The 15,265-nt window shown below is 37.8% G+C and overlaps 2 protein-coding genes across 3 annotated transcripts in view; one reads left to right on the top strand and one right to left on the bottom strand.

Moving 5' to 3' along the window:
- The window catches only part of anxa3b (annexin A3b), a 255,961-nt gene that overhangs the window by 198,989 nt on the left and 41,707 nt on the right, over positions 1 to 15,265 (top strand). The window lies entirely within an intron of this gene.
- On the bottom strand, positions 1,008 to 15,263 carry rbm18 (RNA binding motif protein 18). Its single transcript, XM_082158835.1, has 6 exons — positions 15,076 to 15,263; positions 13,026 to 13,139; positions 6,472 to 6,598; positions 5,929 to 6,009; positions 2,274 to 2,362; positions 1,008 to 2,106 (listed from the first exon to the last, which is right to left on the bottom strand). Exons 2-6 carry the CDS (start codon positions 13,130 to 13,132, stop codon positions 1,944 to 1,946), a joined length of 567 nt encoding a protein of 188 aa, XP_082014961.1. The 5' UTR covers positions 13,133 to 13,139; positions 15,076 to 15,263; the 3' UTR covers positions 1,008 to 1,943.

Below are 15,265 nucleotides of genomic sequence, written 5' to 3' on the forward strand. Positions count from 1 at the left end.
TCTTTTCTATATTGCAACAAAAGTGTTAATGTATCGTTAAGCATTTTTAAAAACCAAACTTTACTAAATCTATTTTGTAAAAAAGACTCGATCTCAAACATTGCATTCAATGGCATCTGTCCTTGAATTGGTTTAATGCGAGATAAAAAAAATAAAAACCTTTACCCAGCCTGAAACAGACATGCTATTATTATGTGTGGAGAAAAAGAGAGGAAAATACATAACCATCAGATATTCAGATAGAGCGGCGTAGAGCTTTTCTCTCTGCAACAGTTGCATTAGAAATAGATCGTCTTGATATATTCAGGTATGCAGCCTATTGTTAAAATGAAGGGTTGCATGTAAGATATTGTAAAAGAAAGCGTTCAGGTTCAATGCATAACCCAACTATTACTCTCTTTCATTTGTATTTGAACTGATTGTTCTTCAACTGATTGTTCTTGGTTTGGAAATGAATTCGAATAAAAGAGGGATAATATTGACGTGACCTCGCGCCCTTTAACATCATATTAATCGACAGATTACACGGCGGAAACTTGGCTCGATAGTCGATGTGACCGAATTATTTAATATCACAAAGGGAAAATGATAGTGTCGAAAAATAAATGAACACAGTAAATTAATAATAAATGATAAACAAATAAAACAAAAAGCAGATTAAAGGTCTCTATGATTGGGTTAAATTCGCAAAGACCGATAATAACGCATGTTAATTCGAAGTCAAACCCGGTTTTAATTTAGAAAACAAAATATTTGAGGGTTATATTGATATTTAATTAATTGAATCCTGCTTATGGCAACAACAAAAAATAACTACCGTAGCCTAGTTACTCACTAGGCTTGTTCGTAATTGAAAACGGTCGCAGTTTAATAAACTTATTAAGAAAACAGTAATAAAAATCCACTATATTATCAATCATTACAGACAGCTCAAATCAACACAGCAGATCTTACTGTGATTTAAATATGCACACATGTCCACTTAAAGTGAAAGCACAAGAATCCAGTTTGGACATCTCAATGACCATTTCATTTATTTTTGAACACAACAGAAGCGAAATCTATCAAAATACCTGGATATTTACACTGGAACCAAACTGTCCTGTTGTGATGCCCCACTCTAGATCATGTGATAAAAGCCCTTATCTCTTTAGACTTAAAAAGGCAAGATATTAATAGTTAAATAAACAATGCAGAATATTGTGCTTCCTTGATATAAGACTCCAACAGGGTAACAAAGAATGGTACAGTCTGATTCGTATGTAGATTTTGGATCCTAAGACTCACAACACACAACTTTCGCAAGCAGCACATGGGGCAGTTTACATGTGGATACAAAAAACACTATATTCTGGAAGAATATCAAGGAAGGGATGTTAATTGAAAAGGTGCAAAAACTCTTAAAGGGATAATTCAGCCAAAAATTTAAGTTGTCATGATTTATTCACCCTCACGATCACGATGTTTCAAACCTGTACGACAAAATAATATATTTTGAAGAATTTTTGGGTTCAAACAACATTGGACCCCATTAACTCATTGTATAAATTCATTGTAAAAAAAAAATCAGTCATTTATCAAAAAAAATCCTCTTACAGGTTTGAACCGATATGAGAGCGAGTATAAATGAGTAAATGATGACAAAAGTTTGATCTTTTGACTGATAAATCCCTTTAAACCAAGGAGAACTGAAATTAGTTGGGTAATATAAATATCCCAAAAAACTTAATTCACTAGTTGCTTATATCAGCCGGTCTTTCAGTGAAAATACTCCTCCGCTGGCCGAGAAACAGAACAGCACTACAAATCAAAGGTGTTGGACTCGCTCTTCTCATGACATATCACAGTCTCACGCTGGCCAAGACACAAGAACAGCTCATCTGCGCACATCTCTCAGTCTGTTCGTGTTGGGTGAAGAGACACTTGGCCAGTTGTTGGAGAGGTCATCTCCTGAATTTGCGAAACTGCTTGCGGTAGGGCTGGGACCTCTTGTCTCTGTTCTCGGGGGGCTTGTTGTAGATGTACGCAGAGGGTCCGGAATAGTCATCCGGGTTTTCTTCCATCATCTGCAGCTTGGCTTCGATGGCACGAATCTTCGCATTAACACTTTAAACAGCAGAGGAAATAGAAAAGGAAACCTTCTTATCCAGTCCAAATGGGTCACTTATTAAGTCAATTTGAGGCTATTTGGAAAGAGTAGATGAGAACGAAAACAAGAACAGGAGGGAATCTGAAGGAAAAATGAAAGGAAGCTGAGAGGTAATGTCCCAAACCTCAGTGTGGTTGGCATCTCCTCTGCTTCGCTGGACGAAGGATCTAAACTGGCCGGCACATTTTTGTCTCCTCGGAAGGGTTCAAACTTCTGAAAGCCAACAAACACACACCAAGATGGATATAAGACAGTTTGTACACGAGACACCGAGACCAAATGCACTGAGGGTTGTTAAATTTAAACACATTTGGTTGCATTTGAGAGCAGAGAAAGAGAGCTGGCTGCTTATTAGTCATATGCTCTCTTGGAATAGTGTGGGAAAAGTTGGGCTACGCAACGTCATAAACATTCATTCCACTCAAAAATGTCCCTCCAACCACCCTTGTGATCATGAGGATGATAGCAGCTCATGGGAATCTGTGGGGAATAAAAACAAAGAGTGATTAGAAAATGCTTTAAAATTGGAGATTATGACACATATTTAGAAGTCATTGAAAGAAACGGCCAAAATGAAAACAAAAAATACATCTTTGGATTCCACATTGTATTAAAGCACAATAAAGGACAATGTGAAATTGCTTTTGCAATGCCTTTAACTTCCAAAATGTGACGCATTTATTAAGTTAACCTGATTATTAACTGGCAAATGGTGTGGGCTGGGACTTTTTATTTCTTTTAAGGATGGGAATTTGATCTGTTGGGATCAATTTGTTTGGATATTATTAGAAGTGCTCGCTGACCCAAAGTAAACTTTGGCATGTAACTACTGTACATGCATGAATGATAGTTTAAAATGTTCATTTTGAGCGGTGCTATTACTTTTCAAAGCAATCAGACCCGGTGGACGATAAAACAGGTGGAAAAAAAACATGGACTTTCATTGAAGGACCACATCTAGGGACCAAATATATCAATATCACCCCTCTTTGAAAGAAGGCATACCAATTTTCTTTTTTTAAACAACAAAACATTTTTATTGACAACAAAGCACTGAAAACTGCATGTTCTTTAGGTTTTCATTTTTTTGTAAAAAAAAAAAAAAGGCTGAACTTGCATGAACTTTGTTAGCAGGGCAAAAATACCAATTATAATACTTTTTTCTTTAAATGACAAAATCTAAAAATAAATGAATAAAGTATTTTGTGTGTGAAAAAAAAAAAATATATCCATGTCCTCCCATTCGTGACTGTACACAAGAAGGTTGAACGGGTAAGCATCATTTCTTCTTCTAAAAAAAATGTATTAAAGAAAATAATGGGGTTTTTTTTTCATTGCCTTTGTTACTTCAGCAGAAAAATCTTGTGTAAAATAAAGTAATAAAATAATAATGAATAATGGAACATTTATCAAAGTAAACTTGGATTTCTTCTCTTGTAAAATCACATATTTCAAATACCGAACACCATAAAGCAATGTTCTTACAGTCGGTTTCTGATCCTATACATTACATTAAGTTACATATTTTCCTTTTGTTTAGATCGCTACACTCCACCCAAACAACTGCAAACCATATATACACCACATTATCAGACAGCTCCGGTGAACCAGGGGGCTTCAAAGCACACAGCTGATGCAAACACAGCGCTGAAGAAGACCCCGAGACCCACACAGGTCCTGCAGTCGGAGAGATCGGACAGTGTTGGGTGGAGGTGGTCAGGAGGACCTGGAACCAGAGCTGCCTGCTGCTACTTGTTGTCAACAACCCTGCACTGTTGACCTTGACCCCGGGCTGGTGTCCCTTTCCCCTCAGACGGGGAGGGCCAGAGGGGCGGGATTCTCAACCATACAGGATTTCCTCACTCCCAGCGGCAGCTGCCCATTGTTAAGCAGCAGGGAAGCCTGTGGAGCCCCTCTCTATAGCTTAACTATAGGTGTGATGCATGGTCTTTATGGACTGTTTTGAAGTAGCAGAATCCAGATATTCCATAAAACAACTATAGAAGCATAAATGGATGTCAAGGATCGACTGAAGTTACAGTACAGACTAGAAATTGACGCTTAGGGTTAGAAAAATGTGAGTGTTAGGGTTAGGTTAACCCTAACCGCCAAAAGTTCACACTTTTCTAGACTGACTGCTAAAACTGCACGTTATATGCTAACCTGTTTAGGTTCACCATGCGTGAGACTTTAGCAATGGATGATGTGCCATTAATTATGCTTTTCATGAATGCAGAATTAAAACTTAAACACAAAAAACTGGGAAACATTGGTCTAAGCAATGGTTGTTGCCGCTGTCACAGTGAGTCCCACAGTTAAGCAAGGACTAGAGACCCGGGAAATGAGAAATGACTGATGGGAAGGTATTTATTTAAAAAAAAAAAAATGCGATTCCAGTACTGAGTAATCTTTTTTATTCATACACTACAGTTCAAAAGTCCTTAAGTAATTAACACTTTTGTTCAGCAAGGACACATTAAATTGATCAAAAGTGACTAAAGATAATTTGAGGCTATTTCTGAACATGCGTTCTTGAGTGATCTTGTGTCTTGTGTTCTCATACGTCATCATCAACCGTCAAGTTCGATCGGGTTCAACAGTTCCTGCCCCTTTTGTCAGCAGTGTTGGTTCCGGAAGTATTTTTTTCATAAATTTTTCCCATAGGGATTTCAAAAAAGTCTTTGTTAAAGAGTTATGCCATGAAGACATATCAGCTACGAGGTGAATCACAACATTACAAACTTTGATTTGAAGCAAAAAAGTTTTCAAAAGACTGTACTTAACGGCTTTAGTGAGGAAAAGAACTACAATCCCATGAAGCATTGCAAACAGCATAATCCAATTAAAAAGAAAACTTCTCATGTGCATATATCTATATATATATATTTTTTTAAGTTTAATTCAAAATGTGCATATATATATACAAATATTTAAGAATTTTGAGAGCTTAGAGAGATCGAATCGATTACATTACATATTCATGGCAGTGGGCGGAGCTAAAGAGCTCTTTTGGCACATGTTGCTATTTTAAACTCACTAATTGGTGTAATTTTCTGTACAGCATCATGGTAATGTAGGTCTTCTGCAGTAAAATACAATATTTTAAAATGATTTTTTTTTCAACATTTATAATAATAATGTAAAATGTTTTTGTGCATCAAATCAGCATTTTAGAATGATTTCTGAAGGATCATGTGACACTGAAGACTGGAGTAATGATGCTGAAAATTCAGCTTTACCATCACAGGAATAAAATGTACATTTAAATAAAAATAAAAAGCAGTTGTTTTAAATAGTCATTTTTACTGTATTTTATCAAATAAATGCAGCCTTGGTGAGCATAAGAGACTTCTTACCGACCCAAAACCTTTAAATGGAAGTGGATATTTTTAACTATTTATTTATTTGTGAAAAAAACAGATACTAAAGTTATCTAAATAACTATCTATCTATATCTTATTTTCAATTACATTTTTTAATCAAGCTCAAATAAACAAAGCTCAAACAAATTAAGCAAATATTATATTAAAGAATGTTAAGACATCAGCATCAGTCATTAAAATGTCAGAAAACAAAAGATCTGTAGTCTGAACAATGCCCGTGATATTCTGGCTTCTAGATATGGCCTTCCTTCAATATAAGTCTATTGGATTTTGTCCTGTTTTATCATCTGTCAGGCAAAAATCGAAAGTCTGATCGCTTAGAAAATTGATTTTAACAAACCACTAGCCTATAGTATGAGTAATTAGTAAAACAGTAATTGCGATACTCACCTTTACCTGAGCATGAGCCCAACGCACCACTAACTTCTTGGAAAGTGCCAATTTTCCATTCAGACACTGAATAGCCCGTTCAGCCTCCTGTGATGGACAGAAAAATCACATTTTATGCTTTCATGATGATCGCAATCATGCATGCATTACATGTCACTATACTTAATAATTTCACTCCTGATCATTCATCTACATTTGAAATCCTCTCTCAAAGATCGCCTCTTCCGAAGTCTCTGGATCCCAAACCTTCCTGCGTGTTTTTGCTACTTTCGGCTGTTGCTGGAAGCATGGCGTAATGACAGGGAACAATAATGGCTGATGATGGATCACTAGCTTTCCAAGCTCTCATGAAGGGTGTGAATGAGATCTATAAACACACATTTCCCCTTCAACAACACCCTTGGGACTGCCTCATATTACACTCTTTATCTCATCAGCTGTGTGGGTGCCTCTTAAAAACGTGCATATCATTTCTGGATCAAAACTGACACTTCCTTTGGTATTTTGGGTTGTTAATTCTTATATGTTGTAAAGAAGAACGAGAAGAACCTCTTTGGTGTGGAAGTTGACAAAGCAGTATCCTCTTGGCTGGCCCTCCAGAGGACCTGATTTATGGAACAGGAAGTCAAACTGCTTGACTTTGCCAAACTTCTCCAGGAGCTTCACTAGGTGGTACCTGCGGGAACACAGAGGGAGGTATTTTTACTTTCAAGTCTGTTTGCTTTTTTGCAAAATACCTCCATAAATTTGTGGGTTCGGCACTCATGATGAGATTATCAAGGACACTTGATTCACGAGCGATTGTATTCATGATGCTTCCTTTAGCAAATGGCACAGATAATTGTACTGACCAAGAATATAAAAAATGACTGATAAGCATTATTAAAGCCACAGGGGAATAATGCATGTCATGGAATCATAATTCTTAGTAAGCAAGGCTTGATCAGAATGACAGGTCTCTTTACACCTTTTTAGCTGCTGTAAATCTTTTATTCACACAATACAAAGGATACAGCAGTGGGACAATGAGGATATAAAGAAGCGGAAGACTGAATTCCCTCAAGAGTTTAATTTAAGACAAACAATTACAGCTTCTATAACCTGCTGTACGGTAATAGCCAATAGAAGACATGGGAAATGACTACGGTTCGCCTTAAGCACCTTATTATTGCCAAAAAACTTTATTTTGTTCCTTGACGAAAAATTATTGTTTTGGACCCCATTGACTTTCACTAGACAAACACATCTGAAACATTCTTCAAAATATCTTCTTTTGTGTTCCACAGAAGAAATAAAGCGATTTGGACAACAGGGATGTCATTTTGAAATGTTGCAAACCAGATTTAAATTGACAATGCCCACATGATCACCATGGTTCAATGTGTCGAAACACGTCAACATGAAATGGCATTCGCAACTCATTCTACTTCTGAAATGTGCCGTTTATCCAAGTAATGTGCATCCATCGGGAATTGATTTAATCGTGAAAAGTGGGTGTTGCATACTAGAATGGATAAGCCGACTAGGCATGGTCCATATTTCAATAAAAGATCAAAATAAGCTTTATGGCATCTCTACCAAAAATGAAAGTCTATGGAAGAAAAGCAACTGGTAAATTTTTTGATGCAGCAATGAGTACAAGTACAAAGAGCTTGTAAAACAGGAATAATGAACAGCTTTCCAGGAGAACTTCACGCTGAACCTGTGCTATTCAAACAAAGAGAGAGTATAAATAGGCTTCTTCAAACAACCATGTCCACAGCATTCGAGAGCAGTCTAGCATGCAGTCCATACATAAGACCGAACGTTTGCAAGTACCTTTGCTTCTGCATGTTCACCTGTACGTCATCCAAACCGTTAACATTTAATGTGACTTGACGCTGCATGAACAACTCAGTCTGAACCCAATGTTTGTTTTAGTATGTTGGCAAAACCACTTTTAAAGAACGCAATATCAACAGTCAATGACATGATGCTAATTTTTAAGTCAAGATCAAATATTTTATTCTAAAGCACATTAAAAAAAAGTTATTTTTTTTGTTATTACTTTTTTAAATAAATATATTATACATGTTTAAAACCCTGGTGCAACCAGTGTGCGGAAACATGAAGGGGGGTGGGGGGGGGGGGGGGCAGGAAATAATATCACATGACGTGTCAAGTTCAGTAAGTCTTTATCTTGGCTGCTCTTACTTGTCATTTACACTCTAGTAAATATGAATTATCTTGTCACTAGTGCTGACATTGTCTCCAATTATTCATCTTGACTTAGGGTGATGAATGTGGCATCATACGGTCATCACCCAAACCAAATTCTAGAGATTCAGTAATGCAACTCAGGAAGGCATCCAAGCATTTCCTACAGCTGAGAAAAGGCTGGGAAAGCTCCCTGACTGAGTGTCAGGAACGTGCAAAAAGACGCGCTCAGGATAAACAACAAAGCATTTGTGGAACTACTAGCTTCTAGCATGACAGCCAGAGTGGTCTGGGAGTTGCCTCCTAACCCGAGACAAGGAGATGCCTGGGATTTCTTTGTTGTTTCAGTTGGTTGAGGTTATTTTTAGTCCTGGAAAGGTATGAACGTAGATAGAACTGGGGGTCCTGGCTTCAGTATTAATGTTTTCCCCTCCTCTCCCAGGAGCTTTTCTCCAAGTAGTATTTCGCACTTTCCCAGCCACCACCCTCTCAGGCTTGGGCCACGGGATCTTCCTGACTTGCTGCAGATTGAAGAATTGATAGTGGCCCCACTCAAAGAGACAACCTGCTGATTTTTTTCAGACCACAATGCACATCCCCAGAGGGCAATAAAATGTGCTGTGGGGAGGAAGAAGGGGTCCGTCTAAGGAGCTTGGAGTATTTTGTCTAAGTGATGACAAAAGCCAAGCATGTCATCTGTTTGGGCCAAAGTGGTCGAAACTCTGCCCACCCACCTGCAACGTCTCTCGTTTCAGTGTCGCTGCGCAGACCTTGAGAAACATAGCAGCACAGAATCAAGAAAACAGCATGGATATCAAGGTCAAGGAGCGATTCCAACAGACACGTGTCTATTTCAGATGATTGGAGGGTGTGGTCTAAGGCCAATGCCGTTTTCCTCCTCGGCCGTCCCATCGGACAGGGCCTGCAGTTCCTTGCTGCCGTAATAATGGACAATGCAAAGCAGAGCTCCAAAAAGCACAAACAACCTGCGGCACATGGTAGATCCATCACCGGCCCTAAATGGGCCCCAGTGGAGCATGGACAGGTCAATATGTCAGCCTGTTATTACGACAGCAGCCACTGCTTTGTGTGAATTTGTCCGCCACACTACAGGCCTTAACTGTGGGAAACGAACCCTGAAAGAAAGAGTTTGTATGTTTGTGTCACAGAGGTTGTGCATGCGCTCTGTAAATGTTGACGGATGTTTTCATTAGATGGAAATGCTCAGAAATGTTGTCATCACTGCCCTTATTATGGGTCATCAATCTTCAGCACCTGCCATAATGTCACTCAAACTACAGGTTTAAAGGGCTAGTTCACCCAAAAATGACATTTCTGACATTAATTACTCGCCCTCATGTCGTTCCAAACCCATAAGACCTTCGTTTGGAACGTTACGCCTCTCGCGCTTCAAACAAATAAGGCTGGGCAACAAACTCAAGCTCCTCTTCTCCTGTCTCGAAATTCTCATTTTAGACTTCTAATTCGTGACCGGTGTTTATCCGAATACAGATACAGTTATTGGCTAGTCTCATAACACTTCCTAGTTCCCTATGATCGATAATTCTTGATAGGACACTTATAAGTAAGTTTCCAGTTTTAGAATGATTATGAGAAAGAGACAGCTCTAGAAATTTCTGATTCCTCTGGACGTGTACTTCGCTCCCTAGCGGATTGAGACACACCCTAGACAGAGATTTGGAGCAGGGCTGATTTAACAGGTGGAAAGTATGAGACTAGTGCAATTTAAGCACTGTGACTTGTCATGGTGCCCAAGCACTGACTATCAGTATCATACATTTATAACACATTTCAGTGGAAAAGAAACGAGAGGAATTGAGCAACTGCTCAAATGTGTCCAGAAACTGTAATTTTCCATCTAGCTGCAGCTTGTGATTAATGTAATGATGATGGTGAAACTAACAGTCAGTAAGGTAGATGGATTAGCACTCAGAAGAGACTGTTTACACTGAAAGAACAGAATGATTTTCTTTTTTGTCTGACTGAAATTTGTTGGTGACTACTTGCAGAACTGTAAATGTGAACTTCGCAGGCTTTTCCAAAGCGGTGATGTATTGAGATCAATCATATTAAATAAATAAGGCTGTTTGTAAAGTGCCGTGATGGAATGAGTGACAAATAAGTGTTTTTTAAATGAATTACTCTTACATCAGAATCTAAGCATCAAGCCTTTTCCTGTGTTTTAATTTCCAAAATGTTACTTTAGATTGCTACTATAAAGAAAACTGACAGATGATAAATGCTCGTTACATATAACATAAGAGAGACAAATGGAGTGTTCGTATTGTGTTTTTGTTCTCAATCCCAAAAACTACTGGGTAAATCTCACAAAAACTGTCAAGAAATGTCATATTTCACACAAATATTTTGCATTAAGAAATGAAGCTTGTATTTTAGGTCACTAAATTATTTTTTGCATTGTGACATAACTTTTATTATAATTAAGCACCCCCTCCTGCACAATTATAGGCTACTGTAAAGCAAAACAACCAACATTTTTATTATTGTAACACAAATAAAGAATGATATATGAATAATAAAGAACATTTTAAATACAATAGTAAGTATACATCATGGCAGTATTTGTTGCATTGAACTTAATTTATGATAATTAAAAAATCCCCAAGGGAACAATGTCCTTTACTGTCACAAAAATATCATCGCAGTGCAAAAAAAAAATATCTTAATGGTCCTGTTTGACTTTATAAAAGAGTATTTTAGGTTTTACTTTCAGCAATTTTTAATAGAGATTGAGCCTATGAGATCTGACATATTGAGCTGTGGTGCTCATGCCGGCAGCACGAGTTTGATCCGCCTTCTTTTCCTGTCCTCTCACTACAGTCGCTATACAAAAACAAACACTGCATGTGAATGGGGTTGGCTAAGGTCCTGTTTACACCTGGATAAAAACATCAGCCAAATATATAAATAGCATCTGTCTGTAGTGGAAAGTCTGTATGTGTTTGGGATTTTCCAAATGTTTTAATCAAACTGGTCTTTTCTTTTTAAAACTCTTACTGGTTGACTGACAGATGACTAGGCGGTCCTTATTGTCTGAGATGCATTAGGATAGATCACATGCTGGTCACATGCTTTTCCGGCTCCTTTATTTACATCTGTATTGACAACTGACCACTAGTGGTTGACCGATATCTGGCATTTTTAAATTATCGGCAATGACGCTTTTACTTAGACAACAACGGGACTCTTATTTTGACAGCGGCAAGAAAGGCAGCGCCCGATCATTAAATTAGTGGCTGCGTCCGAAATCGCATACTTTCTTGGGTAGGTTCTTATTTTGAATAAGAAATTACTTTACAACCACTAAAAAAGTAATTTCTATATAGTATAAATGTGTGTTGTATGAATGTAATCTGGACGTAATACATTCGTCATGTTGTTATTATCATGTGACCTACCAGTGTCAGTTATGTCACTTCACTGTCATTCAGAAATGCTCTCCCGTGGCCTCATGGGATAGTAAAGTGTCCATCGTACACACACTTCAGAATCTCACCGGAGGAAGTAGGTCATCCGGGAACTTTCTGCCTACTCTATGAGTAGCCTACTGTGAATTCGGACATACTTATTTTGCACATACTGTTTTTCACCTACTATATAGTAAGGAAGTATGTGATTTCAGATGCAGCCCTTGATTTCAAACTATGCTGTGCTATATCCAGTTGGCCACTATTTCATATTCATTTAATTTTCACTCTGTGCTGCATGTAAAATTAGCATTAACTGGTCTTTATTTGAGAACATATTTTTCCAGTACTCACACATTTACCAGATTACTGACTGTTGGTTACAGTTAATTTATTTTTATTTATGTTTCAAATATTACTTTATTTGTGAAAAATACCATAATATGATTACAGAATTAATCATAAGTTAGTAAATCATAAATTCATAAAGTTCAACTTTTTATATTGATTCATTTTACAATTAATTATTTCTAATTTAGTAAATATGTTAAATAAATCTAATTGTCATTGCAGAAATTGTTATAATTAAATTAAATGTTGAAATAACATATGTGTATCAGCCACCCTTCTCTCTAAGAAATTGTTATCAGCCATCAAAAATGTGTTTGGATCACCAAACAAGGTTGATAAACAGGTGTAAACAAGTTCAAACTGTCCAAAAGGTTATTGCTCTGTAACCAGTTGATCCAACACACTGAATCCCTCAAAGCTTTTACCTCATCTCCTCGGTTTCTTCATAAATCTCTCTGATGATCCATCCACAGCTGCTACAGTGCAATATCTAAAAGTACCTTTCTACCTCCCAACTCATTTACTACTCTCAATTATCCACTTACTTCAACTAAAAACTGCCTTTGGGTGAACGCTGACCTCACATAGCAGGACTTGACCACTGTGTGTGCGTGTGTGCAGCATCTGCAGGACCCTGAAGTGGAACTCACTACTACAAACACTCCCAGCATGTGAACTAATTAATCTTCCCAATCACCAGCCTGTGGGCATCACGGCTGTTTTCATTCAAGCAGGTTATTTAAAGAAAACCAGAGGAGCGAGAGGGAAGGAAACGCCTGTCTAGACGCCAGCCCGGGCAAGCCGTACATTTTCCAGGGGCGCTCTCGCAACGTGTGCTATTTCTCTCGCGCTTCCCTTCCGTGTCACCCGGCCACCCCCTCTCCACCTTGAGCAGCCGCTACAGGTTCACAAAGTAAACACGCCAGGTGAATGAGAAATGATGGCAGCCCCTCAGAAAAACAGGTCTCCACGGCCGAGCGGCTCTCTTTAACACGGCTTGTCGTCGTCTGCTCATTCTCCAGCACAAAGACACGCTCGGCTAATCAATCACCCGGGTCTGCCTCAGAGGCAGTGCAGCACTGGGTTTCTGCGCAGGCAAACACTCACTCTGTGATTTTGGGGTCAATGTTGCCGATCCAGAGCCGATGACCGTCCTGTGCCGAGCCACCTGACAGGATGGAGGCATTCTCCACAGTCTCCGAGGCGGACTGCATTAGGGGCCTGAGGAAAGTCAGAGAGCTATTTCAGTCACGTTCAGGTAAGCGTGTGTGTGTGTGTCTATCTATCTGTCTGTCTATCTATCTATCTATCTATCTGACTGTGTGTCTATCCATCTATCTATCTGACTGTGTGTCTATCTATCTATCTATCTTTCTATCAATCAGACTGTGTCTATCTATCTGTCTGTCTGTCTGTCTGTCTGTCTATCCATCTATCTATCTGACTGTGTGTCTATCTATCTATCTATCTTTCTATCAATCAGACTGTGTCTATCTATCTGTCTATCTGTCTGTCTGTCTGTCTGTCTGTCTATCTATCTATCTATCTATCTATCTGACTGTGTGTCTATCTATCTATCTATCTTTCTATCAATCAGACTGTGTCTATCTATCTGTCTGTCTGTCTGTCTGTCTGTCTGTCTGTCTATCCATCTATCTATCTGACTGTGTGTCTATCTATCTATCTATCAATCAGACTGTGTCTATCTATCTGTCTATCTATATATCTGTCTATCTATCCGACTGAGCGTCTATCCATCTATCTATCCGACTGAGCGTCTATCCATCTATCTATCTGACTGTGTCTATCCATCTATCTATCTGACTGTGTGTCTATCCATCTGACTGTGTGTCTATCCATCTATCTATCTATCTATCTATCTATCTATCTATCTACCTACCAATCTATCTGACTGTGTCTATCAATAAGTCAATCTATCTATCTGACTGAGTGTCTATCTATCTATCTATCTATCTATCTATCTATATTTGTCTATCTATCTATCAGACTGTGTCTGTCTGTCTGTCTGTCTGTCTATCTATCAATTAGTCAATCTATCTATCTGACTGAGTGTCTATCTATCTATCTATCTATCTATCTATCAATTAGTCAATCTATCTATCTGACTGTGTCTATCTATAAATCAATCAGACTCTGTCTGTCTATCTATCTATCTATTTATCTATCTATCTACCTACCAATCTATCTGACTGTGTCTATCAATAAGTCAATCTATCTATCTGACTGAGTGTCTATCTATCTATCTATATATATATATTTGTCTATCTATCTATCAGACTGTGTCTGTCTGTCTGTCTGTCTATCTATCTATCAATTAGTCAATCTATTTATCTGACTGAGTGTCTATCTATCTATCTATCTATCTATCTATCAATTAGTCAATCTATCTATCTGACTGTGTCTATCTATAAATCAATCAGACTCTGTCTGTCTATCTATCTATTTATCTAACTATATATCTATCTATCAATTAGTCAATCTATCTACCTGACAGAGTGTCTATCTATCTATCTATCTATCAATCTATCTATCAATTAGTCAATCTATCTATCTGACTGTGTCTATCTATAAATCAATCAGACTCTGTCTGTCTGTCTGTCTGTCTGTCTGTCTATCTATCTATTTATCTAACTATATATCTATCTATCAATTAGTCGATCTATCTATCTGACTGTGTCTATCTATCTATCAATCAATCAGACTCTGTCTGTCCGTCTGTCTGTCTGTCTGTATATCTATCTAACTATCTGACTGTGCATCTATCTATCTATATATATAACGTTTTATCACATAACAGATCAAATATACATAACTGAACCGAATGAAACACTTCCATAAAACTCTAATTTCTTATCAAACCCTTGAGAGTGCGATGCATGCAGAACAGTTGCAGTTTAGGTCTCTTGTTATGAAATTAGCCATGACAATTAAAATGCAGAATGAACATGATAATAACGTCAATATGATTTTTTACAAACCATTTGCCGTTTAGACACAACGACAGTTATAGAAAAAATTATACTGATCAACAATATAAACTAAAGCCGAAAAATAATTAATTATACACATCAATGGCTGTTGAGCTAACAACTAGCAAGCAGTGTTAATAGTTTACATACGTTAGCAAAACACTCACCCTCCTCTCGTATTCCTCTCCTCTGCTCTCTGATCCTAAACTAAATATGCTATGTGCAAAATCTGGTGGCACTGCCTCAAAACCTAAAATTCATCTCGTTTATATGCCACACGAACGAGTCAGACAAAAACATTGAGTGCAGCCAGTTAGCTTTAGCATCCCTAACATCAACAACGGCGCCATAAAGTGA

Source organism: Leuciscus leuciscus, assembly GCF_965113295.1.
Source record: "Leuciscus leuciscus genome assembly, chromosome: 24".
Classification (NCBI taxonomy): domain Eukaryota; kingdom Metazoa; phylum Chordata; class Actinopteri; order Cypriniformes; family Leuciscidae; genus Leuciscus; species Leuciscus leuciscus.